Source organism: Pseudochaenichthys georgianus, unplaced genomic scaffold (genome assembly GCF_902827115.2).
Source record: "Pseudochaenichthys georgianus unplaced genomic scaffold, fPseGeo1.2 scaffold_617_arrow_ctg1, whole genome shotgun sequence".
Taxonomy (NCBI): domain Eukaryota; kingdom Metazoa; phylum Chordata; class Actinopteri; order Perciformes; family Channichthyidae; genus Pseudochaenichthys; species Pseudochaenichthys georgianus.
The window spans coordinates 73,393-93,392 of record NW_027263175.1 but is presented as its reverse complement, the minus strand read 5'-3'; the positions used below and the strand labels follow the sequence as shown (position 1 = coordinate 93,392).

The window sequence follows — 20,000 nt, the reverse complement described above, 5'->3', positions numbered from 1 at the left end:
TGGTTGACCTATGGGAACTTTGAAATACAACACCCACTGATTTATTTCTCAAAGTTTAGAAATTCAGAAGGAAAGGCCGATTGCACTCCGATTGCAAAAAAAGGGCTACAGAGTTTGATTGAAGGGCAAACAGAAACACCCTTCACTAGGCTTTCTCGTTTTGCCCTAGTTCTGGGGTGTTCGCATTTACTCAATGAATCAAACCTGGAGGTGAAGGTTCAAGGTTTGGAAACAACTGGTCTGAAGGATCTAGAATCAAGACACCCTAAAATACTGCAGCATTGTGATTCAAACACTTTCTAATTATTTATTTAAATATTTTTAAGATAGATTTAGTTGTTCAGCCTATTTAACCTTTTTGTTTGACATCAGCCATTATAAATAATATGGCCATCTGAGTGTGAGTGTTTGTGGTTTGTTTTTAACTGTGTAATACAGTTAATGATTCCAAATGTTAGAGTTCCTTATTTTCATACCAAAACGTGCACTACTGTTAAAAATAAATAAAAGCAAAAACAAATTATGCATTTGGGACTTTTTTTTGCTTTTCCTTGTTGTACCGAACCGTGACCCCCAAACCGAGGTATGAACCGAACCGTGACTTCTGTGAACCATTACACCCCTAATGGTCGGTGTTTAAATTAGCATCGGATGTATTAGAACGAAATCTAAAATGAAAATTGTAAATAAGCAATCTGTATGTAAAAAACCACCTGTATGTAAATTGTAAATAAGCCATCTGTATGTCAAATATGTCTTATATGTCTTAAATGATATGATGAATTGGAAATGGGGGACCCTGATGTAAACAAGACGAAAGTCTTTCTCTGGTCTGCATCCCCTTAACAATTGTATTTTTTGAGATGTACTGTACTGTACCCAATATACAAGCTGTTAATAAACTTTTCAATCAATCAATCAATCAATCAATCAATCAATCAATCAATCAATCAATCAATCAATCAATCAATCAATCAATCAATCAATCACTAACACTCAGAGCTAACCTGTACTGGAGAGCATGTGTGTGAAGAAGCAGGAAGTAGAAAGGAACTCACCTTGTGGTGTAACCGGCAAGAGAGAAAGCCTTTGAGCTCCAGACTGTTTCAGAGAGAATCCTTGATAATCCATGATATGGCGTTTCATCACGGCAGCATTTAGTTTAGACGGTAGCTGCCGGATCCCGCATGAGCTCAGACCCCTCCTCTTTAAAGCTTTATCCCCAAATCAGCACTTTAGAAACAGGAAGTGAAATAGAGGGATATGAGGCATGGCTAGAATGGTCTGTTTGGTGTTTTGAGCAAAACACTGTTGTGTCCCGTCAATTATGTTAAGTTTTGTCATGTTAGTTTAGTTTATGTTCCACTTCCTGTTTTATGTTGTACTCACCTTGTCTCATTCCAGGTCCCTTTACTTCCTGCTCTGGTTCCTTTTCCCGCCATAATCAGTGTCTGCCCCGCCCCTGATTGTTTCCAACTGTGCCCACTTACCTCATGTATATATTGTCCTGTCTCCCCTTGTTAGTTGTCGGTTCGTCTTGTTCATTGCTCCAAGAAGTAAGATCTAAGCCATTGTTTAATGAAAGCCAGTGTTTTGCCTTTTACCATCCACGAGAGCGCTTTACGTTTTGTCAGTTTGTTCATTCCTCTAAAAGAGTGATTTTGTTTATTTGCAAGTAAAGACTATTTTTTCTTCAAAAACCTTTTTGTCTCTGGGTCGTGCATTTGAGTCCTCCAAGCTATTGAGTCAAGGTTCCTAACAGAACAAACCGACCAATATGGACTCAGCCGACCCCAAGACGCTCCAGACTGCCCTGTCTGCACAGGGAAACATCATCTATCAGCACCAGGGGCAGCTAAAAACCATTAGCCATGGAGTGAAGGACCTTTCAGATCGCCAGGAGGATTTCCAAACCTCTGTCACGTCGCAGGTGAACCAGCTGGCAGAACAGCTCCACAGAGTCCTCATTCATCTAGAGGCAACTGCTACAGCTCCGATTTCTGCTACGCCACCTGATGCTAATCCTGCTGCTAATCAGGCCGAGGTCAGTTTCTCTCCTGTCCCACTGCGGTTGGCATCGCCAGAGAAATATTCAGGTGAATCTGGCAACTGCAGAACCTTCCTAGTCCAGTGTGACCTGCACTACAAACTTAACCCAGCCGCGTTTGTGTCAGATGAGGCTAAAGTAGCATTTATGGTCTCCCATTTAACTGGCAGAGCTGCCGCATGGGCCACTGCGGAGTGGTCAAGAGACTCCAGTATATGTGGATCTTTCACAGAATTCAAAGACACTATGAGCAGGATTTTTGATCTTACTTCACCTGCCGCTGAGGCCACCCGTGTACTCATGCAGCTCAAACAGCACCCACGGCCAGTGTTAGATTATGCCATAGAGTTCCGTACCATAGCCATAGACAGTGGCTGGAACACCCCAGCATTAATAGATGCCTTCCGGAATGGACTATCTGAAACCATCAAAGACCACCTGGCTCCACTAGAACTACCACAAGACCTGAAATCGCTGATTTCCATGTCTATCCGAGTTGATAACCGCCTCAGAGAAAGAGAGAGAGAACGGCGCCGAACTGCAACAAGACATCCAAGCCACCAGGGGCGCTCTCTGGATAAGCAGCCTTCATGGGATCCCTTGTTTCACTCTTCATCAGGCCCAGCAGTGACAGCGCCATCACAGGCACCGGAGGAGCCAATGCAGCTCGGGAGAACAAGGATTTCTCCAGAGGGACACCACGGGTCACCAGCAGGCAACATGCCTGGGAAAAGGGCTTGCTCACCAACCATGAGGAGGGCGTTGGTGAGCAAGATTTCCTCTAACTATCCTCCTCGCACACTCACCCAGGTTAAAGTCACAGCTAACAGTCAGACACATACTCTGGGGGCGCTAATTGACTCTGGGGCTGATGAAAGCCTCATAGACTGGGATTTAGCTAAACGCCTTAATATTAAGACTGTCCCTCTCAAGCATCCTGTCAATGCCAGCGCCCTAGATGGCAGACTAATGTGTAAAGTAACTGATTGTACGGAACCCATTCAAGTAACAATTGATAATAATCATGTAGAGATAATGCAGTTTCATCTATTCAATTCAGCACAACATCCACTGATTTTGGGGTTTCCTTGGCTAAAGACACATAACCCACAGATTGATTGGGGTTCAGGACAAATTAAGGGATGGGGAGGGAATTGTGAACAGTCCTGTAGAATCCCACAAACCGTTGCAGTTTCGGTTAGAAGCTCAGATTTTCCTGACCTTTCCAAGGTCCCCTCATGCTACCATGACCTTAAGGAGGTTTTTAATAAAACCAAAGCTCTGTCACTGCCCCCTCATCGTCCTTTTGACTGTGCCATCGACCTGCTGCCTGGCGCACCCATCCCTAGGGGGCGCTTATACTCCATCTCGGGACCGGAGCGTGCGGCCATGGACGATTACATCTCCTCCTCGTTGAAAACGGGGATAATCCGTCCCTCTTCGTCACCTGCTGGTGCAGGATTCTTCTTTGTGAGTAAGAAGGATGGGTCGCTCAGGCCATGCATTGACTACAGCCCATTGAACAAAATAACTGTTAAGAACCGCCACCCACTCCCGCTGATGTCTTCAGCATTTGAACTGCTTCAAACAGCTAAAGTTTTTACCAAACTCGATCTTAGGAATGCTTACCACCTCGTCAGGATTAGAGAGGGAGACGAGTGGAAAACGGGGTTCAACACCCCAAGCGGACATTATGAATATCGGGTCATGCCTTTTGGACTATGTAATGCTCCTGCTGTATTTCAGGCCATGGTAAATGACATTTTGAGAGAGTATTTGAATGTTTCTGTTTTCGTATATCTGGATGATATTTTGATTTTCTCCCCAGATAGTCAGTCTCATGTCATGCATGTCCGCCAAGTTCTCCAGAAGCTTCTTGAGAATCAGTTGTATGTGAAAGCTGAAAAGTGCGACTTCCATGCAACCACTGTCTCCTTTCTGGGCTATATTGTCACCGCTAATCAGGTGCAGATGGATCCATCCAAGGTCAGTGCGGTGGCCAACTGGCCCACTCTTGATAGCAGCAAAAAGGTTCAGCAATTCCTGGGGTTTGCCAACTTTTATCGGAAGTTTATACGCAACTTCAGTTCTGTAGCCGCAGCTTTGCATGCTCTCACCTCCTCTAAAGTCTCCTTTCAGTGGACCTCCCAGGCCGAGTCCACCTTCCAATGCCTCAAGAAGAGATTCACCACGGCACCTGTACTCACTGTTCCGGATCCCCAGAGACAGTTTGTGGTTGAGGTTGACGTATCCAACAAGGGCATCGGGGCTGTGTTGTCCCAGAGATCCTCCGAGGATAACAGGATGCACCCCTGTGCCTATCTATCGCGTAAGTTGACCTCAGCTGAAAAAAATTATGATGTGGGGAACAAGGAGTTACTAGCTGTCAAAGCAGCTTTGGAGGAGTGGAGACACTGGCTAGAAGGGGCGGAGCAACCATTTCTTGTTTGGACTGACCACAAGAATTTAGAATATGTTAGGAAAGCCAAGCGACTAAATTCACGTCAGGCCCGGTGGACTCTGTTCTTCAGCAGATTTAACTTCATATTGTCTTTTCGGCCCGGTACACAACACACCGGTACACTGTCTCGTCTCTTTGAGCCTGAACATAATGCCAAGGAACCAGTATCAATCCTTCCACTGAACTGTGTGGTTGGGTCGCTAACATGGCAGATAGAAACAGATGTGAAGCAGGCGAATGTTGTGAGCCCGGCACCCAGCGAGTGTCCAGGCAACCGCTTGTTTGTCCCTGTGTCTTTACGCTCTCAGGTAATCCACTGGGCTCACACGTCCAAGTTCACATGCCATCCCGGCATCCGACGAACAATGTTTGCCATAAAGCAGCGGTTCTGGTGGCCGGCCATGAAAAAAGAGGTCTCCGAGTACGTGGCGGCCTGTCCAGTGTGTGCCCGGAATAAGACCTCATCCCGGGCCCAGATGGGTCTTCTCCAGCCCCTCCCAGTGCCTCAGCGACCATGGTCGCACATCTCCATGGACTTTGTGACTGGACTACCGCCCTCCAAAGGTAACACTACCGTCCTGACGGTGGTAGACCGTTTCTCAAAGATGGCACATTTCATTCCTCTGCTCAAACTTCCCTCTGCCAAGAAGACGGCAGAGGTCATGTTAACTCACGTGTTCAGAATCCATGGTTTCCCCAGTGACATAGTTTCCGACAGAGGACCACAGTTAATTTCCAACTTCTGGAAGGAGTTTTGCCAGCTCCTCGGCGCCACCGTCAGCTTATCTTCCGGTTACCACCCGCAGTCCAACGGTCAGACAGAGCGCCTGAACCAAGACCTCGAAACATGCCTCAGGTGCCTCGTGTCCCAGAAGCAGACCACTTGGAGCGATCACCTTACCTGGATAGAGTATGCCCACAACACTCTCCCCTCGGCTGCCACGGGTCTTTCCCCTTTCCAGTGTGCTAATGGGTACCAGCCTCCTCTCTTCCCTGCTAATGAGGAAGAAGTCAAGGTTCCATCCGCGCATGCCATGGTCCGACGCTGTCGGCGGGTTTGGGCCGGTGCTCGGCAGGCGCTACTCCGGACCTCGACCCGGATGAAGTCAGCGGCGGATCGCCACCGGCGTGCGGCTCCCCTCTACAGGGCGGGCCAGAAAGTCTGGCTCTCCACCAAGGATCTACCCCTACACGTTCACTCCAAGAAGTTGGCACCGAGGTTTGTGGGTCCTTTCCCAATTTCAAGAGTCATTAACCCTGTCTCTGTGCGCCTCAAACTCCCCAGATCTTTGAGGGTCCATCCCACGTTTCACGTGAGCAAACTCAAGCCAGTTCGAGAGAGCACTCTGGTTCCCGCCTCCAAGCCCCCTCCACCACCCCGGATTATTGAAGGTGGTCCGGTGTACACAGTCAAGAGACTTCTGGCGGTCCACAAACGGGGCCGAGGACGACAATTCTTGGTTGATTGGGAGGGTTACGGCACTGAGGAACGTTTGTGGGTCTCCTCAACGTTCATTGTGGACAAGACACTCATCAGTGACTTCTATGATCGTCACCCTGAGCAGCCTGGGCCGTCAGGAGTCGGCCCTAGAAGGGGGGGTACTGTTGTGTCCCGTCAATTATGCTATGTTTTGTCATGTTAGTTTAGTTTATGTTCCACTTCCTGTTTTATGTTGTACTCACCTTGTCTCATTCCAGATCCCTTTACTTCCTGCTCTGGTTCCTTTTCCAGACACTTCATAGACATGTTTTTAATATATTTCTATATTTCTGAGACCGATGCTATTGCCTACACACAGCATGATAGGTGACCTTTAAAGTAGGTAGGAAGTTGTGCATCACCAACGTCAAAAGGTTATAGACAGAAAAGACAAAGTGAATTAAAGGCTGTATTTATTATTGTATTTTGGCAATATTTTTCTTTCAATAATAACACATTTTATTTGTGCAGGCTGACCATGAAGGTGGAGTTTCCTACGCCTCCGTCAGCTCCACCAGGAAGAGCAGCAGGAAGGCCAGGGTGAGCTGTCTCATTGATTACACTGGTGATGTGACTTTATGGTATATTCTACTCTAACTGTGACCATAACTCACCGAACATCGTGCTGTATTAAAGAAGACTTGAGGGCAGAGATTGAGAACATAAAATATGCAGGAAAATGTTTATTGAGGAGATAAATCAAGTGAGACGTCGGGTTATTTTCTCACAGACTTCTGTACAATCAAGACTTTCAGAACTCCTTTATGCTTAATCGCTTTTCTTCCCCCGCAGGCTCACCTTCATGATGATGATGAAGATGAAGCAGCACTGTGAGAGCTCCCTCCTCTTCCTCCGCTGATCCCAGCCTCCTCTACGCCACCGTCAACAAAGCAAGAAAGAAACGGATGTAAGTTTAAATCAATAGCAGGATCGCGTGGATCAAAGATTTGGAGTTTAAGGGCTTTTCTAGCAGAGTTTAATAAGATTTATATTAACCTTGTTTTTGCTTTTTGGCTTCACTTGAGCACAGTGAGAGTACAGCAGCAGCTTTATGAAGACATGTGAGTCCCTCTGGAGGTGAGTTGGGAAAAAGGGGCAGACATGTTGGAGAGTTACTGTATTCTGAATAATTAGAGCATTTGGGCAAAATGTTGTTTTTAAATTAATTCTTGCTTGGTTTTTGTTAACCGTTGTTTAATTATATCATTTTTGACCAATGTAGTAAATGTGTTTATTATCAGGCTTTTTTTCTCCAGGTTGTTTTGATTTTAAATCTTTAACATTTGAACATAGTGAGGGGATCACAAACTACTTCAATACAATATAAATAAAAAGCAGTTTATTTCACAAAGATCCCATAAGAACCTTGTGTGAGAGGGAGATTAAGAGAGAGAGGGAGAGAGGAGAGAGAGACGGGAGAGGAGAGAGAGATGGGAGAGGAGAGAGAGGGGAGAGGAGAGAGAGAGAGAGAGAGGGAGAGAGGAGAGAGAGAGAGACTGGGAGGAGAGAGGGGAGATAGCAGGAGAGTACTAGGAGATCGTGCTCTATCTTTCGACGAGGGCTCCAAGAGCGCTCGTTCTGCTCGCTCTGGCGCTCTTAGCTTTCTCAGGAGAGAGAGGGAGACATTTTGTGGATATATATTGCCAGCAGGGGGCAGCAGAAGCTTGGTCAACACATGCTTTAGAATGTACACACACACACACACACACACACACACACACACACACACACAACACACACACACACACACACACACACACACACACACACACAACACACACACCACAAACACACACACACACACACACACACACACACACACACACACACACACACACACACACATACACCAACATACACATACACGCGCAGAGACACGCACACAGACAACACAGACACATCATATAATGCTCACTGTAGCTTTTATCAAATAAACAGGAATATTCTGGGGACTATTTATATCCGCGGATTAATCCACATGTGGTGCTCCAGTGACTACGTGTGGCTGCGGGAAGGTGTGTGTGTGTGTACTAGCATTGCTATACTTGTGGGGACCAACATCTGTTTACACAGTCAAGTGTGGGGACTCGCCTCCCTTATGGGGACACAATGGATCATTCATTTTAGGGTGAAGACTTGGTTAGGTTTAGGGTTAAGGTTAGGCATGTGTTGGTTATGGTTAAGGTTAGGATAAGTCTCCAGGAAATGCACGCAAGTAAATGTATTGTTCCCTGAAGTGATGTATACACGTGTGTGTGTGTGTGTGTGTGTGTGTGTGTGTGTGTGTGTGTGTGTTTACAGTGCACTTATTTATTAAAGTAAACAGTATTTCTGCTGTTTATCGTTTCCTGCTTTTTACCTTATGATTTCACTTGAATGCACTACTTCATTCACTTATTTCAATTATTTATCACTTATTATATCTTAAGTTAGTTATGATGTGCATCTACAGTAAAGCCTTGCATCTTTAGCATTTAGATAATCACTCACCTGAAGAAGAGGAGGAGGTCACGTGGTGTGATGAAGAGGAATTGCAGCATCAGGTGTTTTTAATATACAGTCTTTTATCTTGTATCCCTGCATCTGTAAACTCAGGAGCATTACAGGTACAGTCAGGTTCTTTAATAGTGTATCGCCCCCTAGAGGCCTGGAGTGGAAATACAGCAGGACAAACAGGTCTAAATAAATAAGATGAATAATTACAGAACAGATTTTACAATAAAAGAAAATACTATTAAAAGTCCTGCAAATAAACCATACTGAAGTGAAAATATAAAATGTAAGCAACATTTATTTAAAATAAAAGTGTTGATTGTGCAGCAAAGTTGATCTGCACCCACGTTACTGATGAAAACTCAACAGCAGGAAGGTCTGTTTTGATTTCTTTTTAAAGTAGAATATAAAATCTTCCTCCAGTGACAAACCAAAAGTAAAACATTTGATCGTAAAAAAAAAGAAACACACAAACCTGAGGGCGATGCTGTCGAGCTGCAGTGTATTAACACACACACGTACACACACTTTAAGAAACACACACACTAACACACAAATAATCGCACACGTCATTCAACAGCACACAACTGGCAAAATGGGGTTCTGCTCAACAGATGAAGCGCTGACTGAACCGGAGGACCGACCTGAAAGCTGACAGGATGTTGATCGGGGGATTTGAAAGGTCTATAGCCACCTAGCCAGGTGTTCTAGCCTCTTCTCGATGTGCCATTCTTAGAGCTTCCTCTGTGACGCTCTGATGCACTCTCCAAGAACGCTGAAGAGTACGTAAGTCAAATCAAACAGTCTCACTCTCTCTCTTGCCTCATACCTGATCCCAGGATATCACCACAGCTCCACTAAATGTGCAACACCTTCCTTGGCTCTGACACAAACTGTATGTTGTTTACAAAGTGAGAGCCAGGGCAAAGAGAGGGGTTAACCCCAACAAAGGGTTGTGTTGTCAGTGTGTTGGAGATAGAGAGAGAAACACAACTCATTATAACATTGATTACAAGTACTCTTTTTATTTGGATTATATTTCATTAAAGCCGTAGTAAAACAAGGAGAAACATATTCCATTAGGACTTAAGCTAATTAAAACATGCTAAGATACTGGAGGCATTTCAGCTTTAGGAATACACATAGAGTAAAAAGTGAGTATAGTAAATATATTGTATAGACCATTGATCAGATATATAGAGCATGTGCAGCAGTTACAGTAGGCAGTACAGGTATATATAATGTAGGTATAAGTACACACTATGCTAATTATAAGACATTTTATGAATCATTAATTGAAAAACGAGATAAAAGCATTTATTAAAGTTATTAAATCGACACTAGGCTGAATGATTTTCCCTAGATAACACAATTAAGAAAACATTTTATGGATAATTTTACAATTTAGATATTTTCTGAATTCAACCCAACACTTGTATGTTTGAACATGTGCAGCAGTTACAGTGAGAAGTGAAGGTATGAGGTGTGAGTACAAGTACTGCTAATATTGAGATGTTATATACAGAGACTGTAGACTATAGATCAGATCCAGTATAACTATGTGTGGGAATGTGAGAGCACACTTAAAGGACGTTATGTCAGAAATGAATGAATATAATAAGCTGTGTTTCCTATCATATGGAGGTGAGTTTCTGAAGGGCTCTCGTGGGGCTCAGGTGCTCTCAGGCATCAGAAATGTTCCAATGATCTCATGGTTCTCCTGTTTTCTCCTGTAACATATGAGGAGGTGATGTTTGACAGCAGTGGACTCTGAGGGGAGTTGATGTTGTTGATCAGTCACACAGAGGCAGAAGCCCCTCCATCGTTTTCATAGTTCACCTCATCTTCATCTTCATCATTCTGCTCCTGTCAACATGGAACAGAGACATGGTAAAAACACACAGCAGAGCTGTAAAGTAACGAAGTACATTTACTCGGTTTCCTACTTCAGTACATATTTGAAGGACTTGACTTGACTATCATCAGTTAATGCTACTTTACACTTTAACGGCTCCTTGTTTTGGAGCTTCATGTTGAACTTTTTACTCGTCTTCATCCATTCATCTTTATTCCACATTCTTGATTTAATATATTTTATATTCATTTTTTAATTTTGTATTTACTTCATTCTTAAATTGAGCAGAAATCTCCATCTATGATGTATTACATGACAAATATAACTAGTTCAGCTACCCAGTAGTATGTAAGTCATTTTAATAAACCATTCTTTGCTAATGGAAGTGATACACATTAAAACATCACTTTTTATAATCCGATATTATATTGTTACATTCTGCATAATCACTACTTTCAATGTAGGTATATTTGTATATTAATCATATTTATATATTAGAGTATTTTTACATTGTAGTATTGCTACTTTTGCAAGTACAATATCTCAGTACTTCCTTTAGTGCAGCGGTGTCCCACAATGCATCTCGTTTTGTGACATGCACACTGAAGAGACTTGCAATTATTTGCCGTAGACTTCTGCTTTTCAGACGTAGTTAATTATTAAGTTATTAAGTTATAATAATCCAATGCAGCGGCAATAATGTAATATAACATTATTTTATATATATATTATTTATATTTATATAGTTACAACTGGCCCTTTGAGTGCAACCATAATGCTAATGTGGCTCGCGATGAAATTGAGTTTGACACCCCTGCTTTAGTGCCTTGCTCAAGGGACCCACAGAGATACTTCATTTCAACACAACATGCACACTTTACTCCTTTGTTGAATCTTCTGCCTGTCTTATAATCACCGTTCAATGAAAATAATAAATATTACAAGCTATTATTTTATATTTAAACTCACCAGGTTTTTTCTCATCCGTTGTTTGCCCCCTGAAAAAAACAAAAAGACAAACATGTTGACTTCAGCTTCCACGGTTTACTTTGTCTTTTCTCTTGAATCTATGAACCCTCACCTTTAGCTCTGGTCCAGATGTGGACCGTAACCATGGTGACGATGAGAGCTGCTAACCCCACAGACACCAGGATGAGCCACCACACAGCTGGAGAGAGAGAAGTCCCAAGTGTTAAATACAGTCAGAGGTTTTTAGCTGTTAATGTATTTCTTCTCTTCAGTCTCTACCTGGTCCTTCTGGATGTTTGCAGTCTGCTCCTGTTCCTTTGTTCCTTTCAGATGTCCTTCCATCAGTTGCTGGTGTTCCAGTTGTTGTAGCATCACCTTCAGGAATAAAACAACATCATGCAAAAAACTGTAGTTACAACAAAAAAAGTGTTATGCATAAACCAAATGACAAAATGAAGTGACGTCAAAACCTCAAACCCCAAAAAGCATTATCTGTGATTAAATGTGTGAGAAGTGATTTGAAACCACTCATTATATTCTAACCTGGTTTCTCAATTAAGAGCTTCTCTTTTTTATCAGAACCATCCGTCTCTTCACATTTCAGAAACTCATTACATCCCTGATAAATGTGAGATGTTGTAAATGTGTTGTTTCAGTATATTCTAATAACAAGACTGTTAGAAGTGATTTTAAACAGCTTATCGTGTTCTCACCTGAGGACTGAGGGCTGAGGGGAAACAGATGCACTTCTCCTGTGTCACCATCAGTTACTGCACAAGTAAAAAACTCAGACCTGTAGGTGTTACTAAAGAAAGAAGTCTGAAATGTGACAGAGGCAGAGCAGAGAGACTGTGATGTCTTTATCTCTATGTGATCTTTGTCCACATCTCGACCCTGAAGCAGCCACTTCACTGAGTGATCACACCGATATCTCTCCACAGATATCGACACAGAGCAGAGTAACGTCACCTCATAATTGTCCTGATATCCAGTCACTGAAGATGGAGATATTGAGAGATAAAGACAACAAGAGTAACATTAACTTCATCCCTGTAATCATTATTATTGTAATGATTCAGTATATTCCTCTATAGAGACAGTTTGAAACATCATGATGTAAATACTCACTGGAAACAACATGCAGAAGAACCTCAGAGTCTGATCTGCAGAGGTAAACACCAGCATCCTCCTCTGTGACGTTCTTTATAACCAGAGTACAATTCTCTGTAACTCTCAGTCTGTCTGATTTAGCTTTGGCTTCTTTGTGAATCTGTCCGTCTTCAAGCAGCTTCATTGATGAGCCTCCTAAGTCATAGAAGGTCCAGATAGTTCTCTCACACTTACCCTGATCATGTTTCAAATTTTCAAAAGGCAAAGTGAGTTCATCTCCAGCTCTGACAGTGAGGATGGAATATTTCCCATCTGCAGCTGTTGGGAAAAATCAGAAAGAAATATTGACGTGATAAATGCTGACAGAATAATGATGTATTATATGAAAAGGTAAAGAGTTAGAGTTCTGGTTGATCTGTTTAATGAATCATTTAACGACTCATTAAAACCAGAGTTAATTACAGATCCACATCACTAACTGAAGCGTTCAGAGTGAGGGTGACGATCACTTTAAAGAATATTGCTATGTGGGTTTTAGTGAGCAAAAGTTCACTAAAGTACTCTACTCTACTCTATTTTTTATTTTATTTTTTATTTTTTGATTTCTTATTATTACAATTATTTGTTTAATCTCTCAAAGTGTATCAGTATCCCTTGTTGTGAAGCACTTCGAGATTTGTCTTGGCAGATGAGAAGCGCTATATAAATTAAATATATTATTATTATTAAAGTCACCACGTTACAAACACAACTCATCACTCTCAGTTAAAGGAACAGTACGTAGTAAAGTACCGTTAATGATATTAGAGCTGTTTTATTTCATGTAATTGGTCAATGGTAAATGGACTGTATTTATTTATACCCCCTCAAAGCGCTTTACAAACAACAAGTCACCCATTCACTCATATTTATAAAGCGCTTCATCCAGTCTCTCACCCCCTCAAAGCGCTTTGGTTTGAATGTTTGTCTTATTACTAAAAGGCTTTAGAGTAAAATCTTAACTATTTATTTTAGTGAGTCACACTACGCTTTAAAAGATGTTAGTTTAAGTCTCACTTCTTTGCTGTCAGATATGACGTGCATGTCTATTTGTCTATATCTCTACATACGGCATGACGTTGGTTCACAGCTGAGGGTGTGATTAGACAGGAAGTGGTAGAGTCTTTTGACCGTGTTCTTTTTGTTCTTTTTTGATACGGAGAACTTTTAGTTACTTTGAAGCGAGGAAGTTTGTCTTCATGTTTGTATGTCGCCTGGATCAAAGGATACACCTGATGTGATTCAACGCTACAACGATCTCTGCAAAGTTAGTTAGGAAGCAAAGAGAGGCACGTCATAGCCCACACCCCGATAGAGGAGAGTGGATATTAAATGTAGAAACGGATCAAAACACCACGACAGAAAGTATCTTTCACACACCGTTCCCCATTGGGAGCGACTTGGGGTTCAGCATCTCGCCCAAGGATACATCGATTTCAATTGAGAAACGCCCTCACTAGCTTTCATTAACAGTCGTAAACAGTGTGTGTTCTCTGCGTCCTCACCTGGAAAGTGGAGCAGCAGCATCAGGAATGAAGACATCACGATCCTTCTGAATCCAGACATCGTGCTTCTCTCTCGGTCTCCGGCTCTCGACTGCCAGAGTCTCTCCCCGGCTGCTTCTTTAACAAGAACTCAGCATCTACTTCCTGTGATAATGAAGTCACTTCCTCATCCACCTCTCCTCTGATGGATGTGGAGTTAATGTGAGATTAGCTTTTAAATCTCTTTTGTCTTTGGTTGTTATAAAAAAGAGGGGGAAAAGTGTAACGTCTAACTTTTGTGTTTGATGCATTTCTTGTGTCTGGTTATTCAGGGTGACGGTAACTGCAGGCCTTCTTCATCAGCAACACAACAGAGGAAGCTGAGCATGTTGTAATGCATATTAACAACATGCTGGTTCCTCTTTGTATCTCTGCAGATTTATTTTGACTTTTTCTGAGAACGGAACCCTAACCCTAAACCCTAACCCTAACCCTAACCCTTTGTTTCTTGTGGATCCAAACATGCAACAAATGTGTTTAACTAAACTTTTCCACAGAGATGGAACAAGTACTCAGATCTTTTTTTTTAGTAAAAGTAGAATTCGCTAATTGTGAAAAAAAATGCATTTAGAGGTCACCTATTATGCAAAATCCACTTCTCCATTAACATGTGTCCCCTCTTCTTCATGTCTCTTCTAAATCAGTATGTGTCCCCTCTTCTTCATGTCTCTTCTACATCAACATGTGTCCCCTCTTCTTCATGTCTCTTCTACATCAACATGTGTCCCCTCTTCTCCATGTCTCTTCTACAGTACATCAACATGTGTCCCCTCTTCTTCATGTCTCTTCTACATCAACATGTGTCCCCTCTTCTTCATGTCTCTTCTACATCAAATTGTGTCCCCACTTCTTCATGTCTCTTCTACATCAACATGTGTCCCCTCTTCTTCATGTCTCTTCTAAATCAACATGTGTCACCTCTTCTTCACGTCTCTTCTACATCAACATGTGACCCCTCTTCTTCATGTCTCTTCTACATCAACATGTGTCCCCTCTTCTTCATGTCTCTTCCACATCAACATGTGTCCCCTCTTCTTCATGTCTCTTCTTCTTTAACATGTGTCCCCTCTTCTTCATGTCTCTTCTACATCAACATGTGTCCCCTCTTCTTCATGTCTCTTCTACATCAACATGGGTCCCCTCTTCTTCATGTCTCTTCTACATCAACATGTGTCCCCTCTTCTTCATGTCTCTTCTACATCAACATGTGTTCCCTCTGTGGAAAGAGACTCTGAAAGTTTCAGGAACAAAGATTCTCTCTATTTTTGTCCTGATCCATTTCTCTAAAAACCTGTCTGAAAAGTAACAGACAGAGAATCAGCAGAAAGGTGCTTGAACTTCCTCATCGCCTCAAAGTCAGCCATATTTACTGAAAAGGAGGCATGCTCTGCTGGAGTCCAGTTTGAAAATAGATTTGACGCACTTTAACACACGCACATCATTAAAATGCACACACACACAATCGCACGCACGCGCACACACGCACACACACACACGCACACACACACACACACGGGTATGGGTTGTTTGTCAGGACTTTTTCCTCGTACCAGTTCAAACACTGACTTATGGGGACCCACCATCCCCTTTGCCGTAGAGAGACAGCAGAGTGCTTGAACTGATCATAATAAATTCAGCTACATTTCTGGCTATTTAGAATTCAGTTTTGGTAAAAGAGTGTAGAGATCTGAAGACCTGAAATTCTACAGGACTGTGAGGACGGGGGCGGGACTGGGCGTTTCCTGACACAATTATGACTTATCCCCTCTGGATTAGCTGGACATTACCCATACACAAAGCAAGTCCCTGAGTTATGAGGACCACAATGGTATATCTGGACAATATACACACACAGAATTGTAGAAAACCTGTACTCATGAGGACAATAATGGTTTCACTGGACATTATCCTCAAACATGTGTTGCGCAATATTTTGTTATTGAAAAAGTAGCCCAATACTTCCGTTTGTTTGACATGTTGAACAGAAAAAAGTTTAACTTAGGAGAGCAATGGTACAAAGAGCAGACCACTTTCTCATGTTCACAGACCTCAGAGTTCAGAGACCTGAACATCAATATATGCAGCTTTTTTCTTGTTGCTTTGATGACAAACACCTGTTTTTAATAACCATATGCAGGGATTTTGCGATGGACAATACAAGTATTTCTGACACTCTCTTTACCAGTCGGCTGTCATTGAAAAGTGACAGAGGATTTTATTCTGACAGAGACTTCGACATATGATAGAACCTGCGCAGCCTAAAATGATCATGGAAAGAAGTGAAATATTGAGAAATGCTGTCTTTTTATTGGACAAGTGAATATTAAGTTGATTGAGTTGCAGTAACGTTATGCTATAAACGAACTACAGCAGGGTCGCTGCTTCCACGTCTCGCCAACTTAAGATCCATATTCAAAGCTACAGACTCTAAATGGAACGAGTTGAAGCGTTTGTATTAACAGTTTGCAGGAGGCAGGGACTTGCTTTCAAGCAGAACAGGGGCAAACAAATTTAGAGGTGTGTTTTACTTGTTCGGCGTAATGACGGACAATGGCCTCGACAACTTCTGTAGTCCTATTCAGCCACTTGGTAACACTCTTCAGAAATCACCAGTGGGGTCACTGCTGATGATTTAATGTCCTAGAACAAAACGTGACCCGTCTCTTAAATGTGTCTCAACCACAGACCTTATTTCCAGATATTTCCCTAATTCCTATAGAGAAATCCCATTGGCTCTGAGACGTGGGAAAAGTTAGTGGTGAAATGCTGACTCACTTCCTGGTTTTAGGACTCATTCCTGCACCACTATTTGGAGTTCACCTATACACACACAAACACACACAGGCCATTGTTATGATGAGCTCAAAAAGGATAATGGTTATAATTCTTAAACAAACCTAACAAAACCTAAGCTATGAGGAAATCTAGTATAACTGGGCATTTTATACACACACACACACTAGCCTAACAATACCTTAGTTATAAGGACATCTGGTATAACTGGACATTTTATACACACACACACTACCATAACAATACCTTATTTATAAGGACATCTGGTATAACTGGACATTTTACACACACACTACCCGAACAATACCTTATTTGTGAACCACCCAGATTTAACAGGTCTCTAACCATACACAAAAGCATTCTTGATGTTAGACTGGTTGTAATAAAGGGAGCAGGACACAGTTTTTCAGCTCTCTGTTGGTTAACAGTCGAAATCACAAAGAGCCCCTACATCTCTCACCAATGACAAAGGAATGAGCTCTCTAAGATGCTGCTATTGTGTGGCCTGCAAATGTTTTACAGGATTTCTGTACCAGTTGAGAGTCCAAAATTGACAAGGACTTTTAATTTGCAGATATTTCAAATTCTTGTAAAAAGATGTTTTTGACCAGAGTGCCATTATTCCAGAGTGTGAAGTTGGAAGAAGAGGATAAGACATTGCCTGTAAGCTACAGAGGGCTTGGGATTCGAACCCAGTGTGTAGGCAGTGGAGATCACTTTCATGGGCCGCACACAATAACCACTGTGCCACCTCTAAATAATTGAATATACTGACATAATTGATACGTTATTCTTGACACATATTCAAACTGTAGAGTCAATGGGATTTCTTCAAATAAAAAAGGACAACAGACTCAACAGCTTGGATTTAAGCATTTACCTCATTTTTAATTAACCTTTTTTCATCACCAACATTTCTTCACTTAAAATTAAAACATCTTTTACCAAATAGATTTATTATTATGAATACATTTGAAAATGAAATGCTTTGAAAAATAAAGTAAAATAAAAGTGTATCTTTATATGTACAAATACATACAGCTCTACAAAAAAATGCTACCACTGCTAAATCATCAGTTTCTCTGGATTTACTAGTTATAGGTATGTGTTTAAGTCAAATTTACATTTTTGATTTATTCTATTTACTACCGAAATCTCTCCCTAATACAAATATTATTATTTAGAGCATTTATTCGCATAAAATTACATCTATGTTTCTATGTTTCATGTTGTCGGTGGATCTTTCATGTTGTCGGTGGATCTTTTTCTGCTGTGTTTATTGTGTTTGTTGTATTTTGTTACTGTTACTGTTACTCTGGCACAACAATTTCCTTCGGGATGAATAAAGTCTTATCTTATCTTATCTTATCTTATCTGGTCAAAATAACAAAAAAAGATGCAGTGTTTTCAGACCTGATAGAGATTTTGAGGGACAACTGGTCCGCTTTCCAAATCTCCGTGCGTCCCTAACAAGCTGGTTATCATACAGGAAGGAATCCAGAACATACAAGTATCCGTTAAAACAATAATCTACTTTAATGGTAATATAACAATGCAATACAATCAATACATTACCATACAAAGCCATATCATATCATATGCGTAATGTCAGGAATATGCCTACTCCTGGCCCTTGTTCACGGGCTGCCACGACCTTCCGGTCCGGGCGGCACGAGAAGAGAGCGAGAACAAAAAGATGCATGGCTCTCAAATACCAACAGAAACAGGAAGGGGTGGAGTTTACTCAGCCTACACACACACACCCACACACACACACCCCCCGACATTCCAGAGACCTCAGATGTGTCTTAAAGGATATTTAAGATAACACAAATATTTCATCTCTCATATCTCCAACTTCTGGTTACACAAAACACAAAGTAATTAAACCCACACATATACTATTCAAGATATGTAGACTTCCCTGAAACATGACATGCTAGAGATCTTAAGCAGAATATACTCTTCCCCCACCTAGCACCCTGTCCTGCATGCCTACACCTCCCCCACAGGGCAATAAAACCCTGTTTACTCTAAACAGCCCTTGTTTAGAGCCATTTTAGTCCTCACCTTTATGAAAGGATAAAACAGAGAAATCAATATAAAACACAAACACAAGTATTGTTTGAACAGTATTCACTTAACTGCTATTATTGATAATTACCAGAGAAACTCAAGGGACCTCTTTTAATATCTGGAAATTGCAACAAGACTTTCTGCCATTTCAAATGTAACACACTTCTTAAATATCAGATGCTGCCATCCCCCTTTTGCACTCTTTTAAAAGAGTGCAACTTACACATGGCACTTGAAACATATCTACTGTGTCTGTCCCCCAATATCGTATAAATCCATCAGAAACTGAGATCCAAAGTACTTGAAATCGTGAAGGAACAGAACATCACTTCCCATGGCAGTGAAGGAACCATGAGGGGGCAGCTGAGTGCTAAGAAGCAGTCTCCTGATGGTGAATCATCAGCCCGCCTGCCCGCCCCCCCCCAAAGGAATAGCCCACAACGACAGCTGATAGGGAGGGGGAGATGCGGCTTTCCCTTCACGGGTGGAACTGATCAGAAAGAAGAAGACTCCTCTGCTGCCTCGACAAGTCCCCCAGCCCACTGCCAGCCGCTTCCAAATCGTCTGCTGCATGGATGTCCTCGAGGTCCTTCTCCTCCAGTCCGCTGATGACAGCATCCGTGTCGACCTCCATGACGAGACCCAGATCCGTCCTGATGTCGTCCCCTGGTCCTAGCAGGTGGTTTCCCCGCCGCACACTGGCTCCCGTGGTACGAGCTGTCCCCCTTTCCTCCTATGCGGACGGCATGAGAGATCCGCTGGGTCACTCGGTCGGGGCCAGAGAGCCTGGGGTTGATCCACTTTGTCCTGATGACCTTCAGCCAGACGAACTCTGCTGTGTCAGCCTCCTGCGTCTCGGGTCCCCCTTTTGGCGTCAACAACCTGTCTGGAGAAATCTGATACAAATCCCTCAAGCCTACGCTCCGGGCTCTGGGGCCCTCGGCTGTTTGACCCACCACTGCGTAGGCCACTTGGAGCCTGTTGGTGGGGTGTCTTAAAACAATAGACGTCTGTGCACAGGTTTTCTAAATTAATTGTGCAGCTTCAGATTCTTAATACTTGGACTGTGCCAACTAAATAAGAACCCCAACATCTTTAGGTAAACTAAATAACATATTTCAATAGCTCTGAAT

General features: G+C 42.3%; 1 protein-coding gene across 1 annotated transcript; it reads right to left on the bottom strand.

Moving 5' to 3' along the window:
• Positions 1-9,478: 9,478 nt before the first annotated feature.
• Positions 9,479-14,201, bottom strand: LOC117443456 (uncharacterized). The gene is made up of 7 exons (XM_034079440.2): positions 13,960-14,201; positions 12,434-12,733; positions 12,019-12,300; positions 11,585-11,680; positions 11,418-11,504; positions 11,306-11,334; positions 9,479-10,347 (listed from the first exon to the last, which is right to left on the bottom strand). The coding sequence occupies exons 1-7, from the start codon at positions 14,018-14,020 to the stop codon at positions 10,279-10,281; spliced, it is 924 nt and encodes a 307-aa protein (XP_033935331.1). The 5' UTR covers positions 14,021-14,201; the 3' UTR covers positions 9,479-10,278.
• Positions 14,202-20,000: the final 5,799 nt, after the last annotated feature.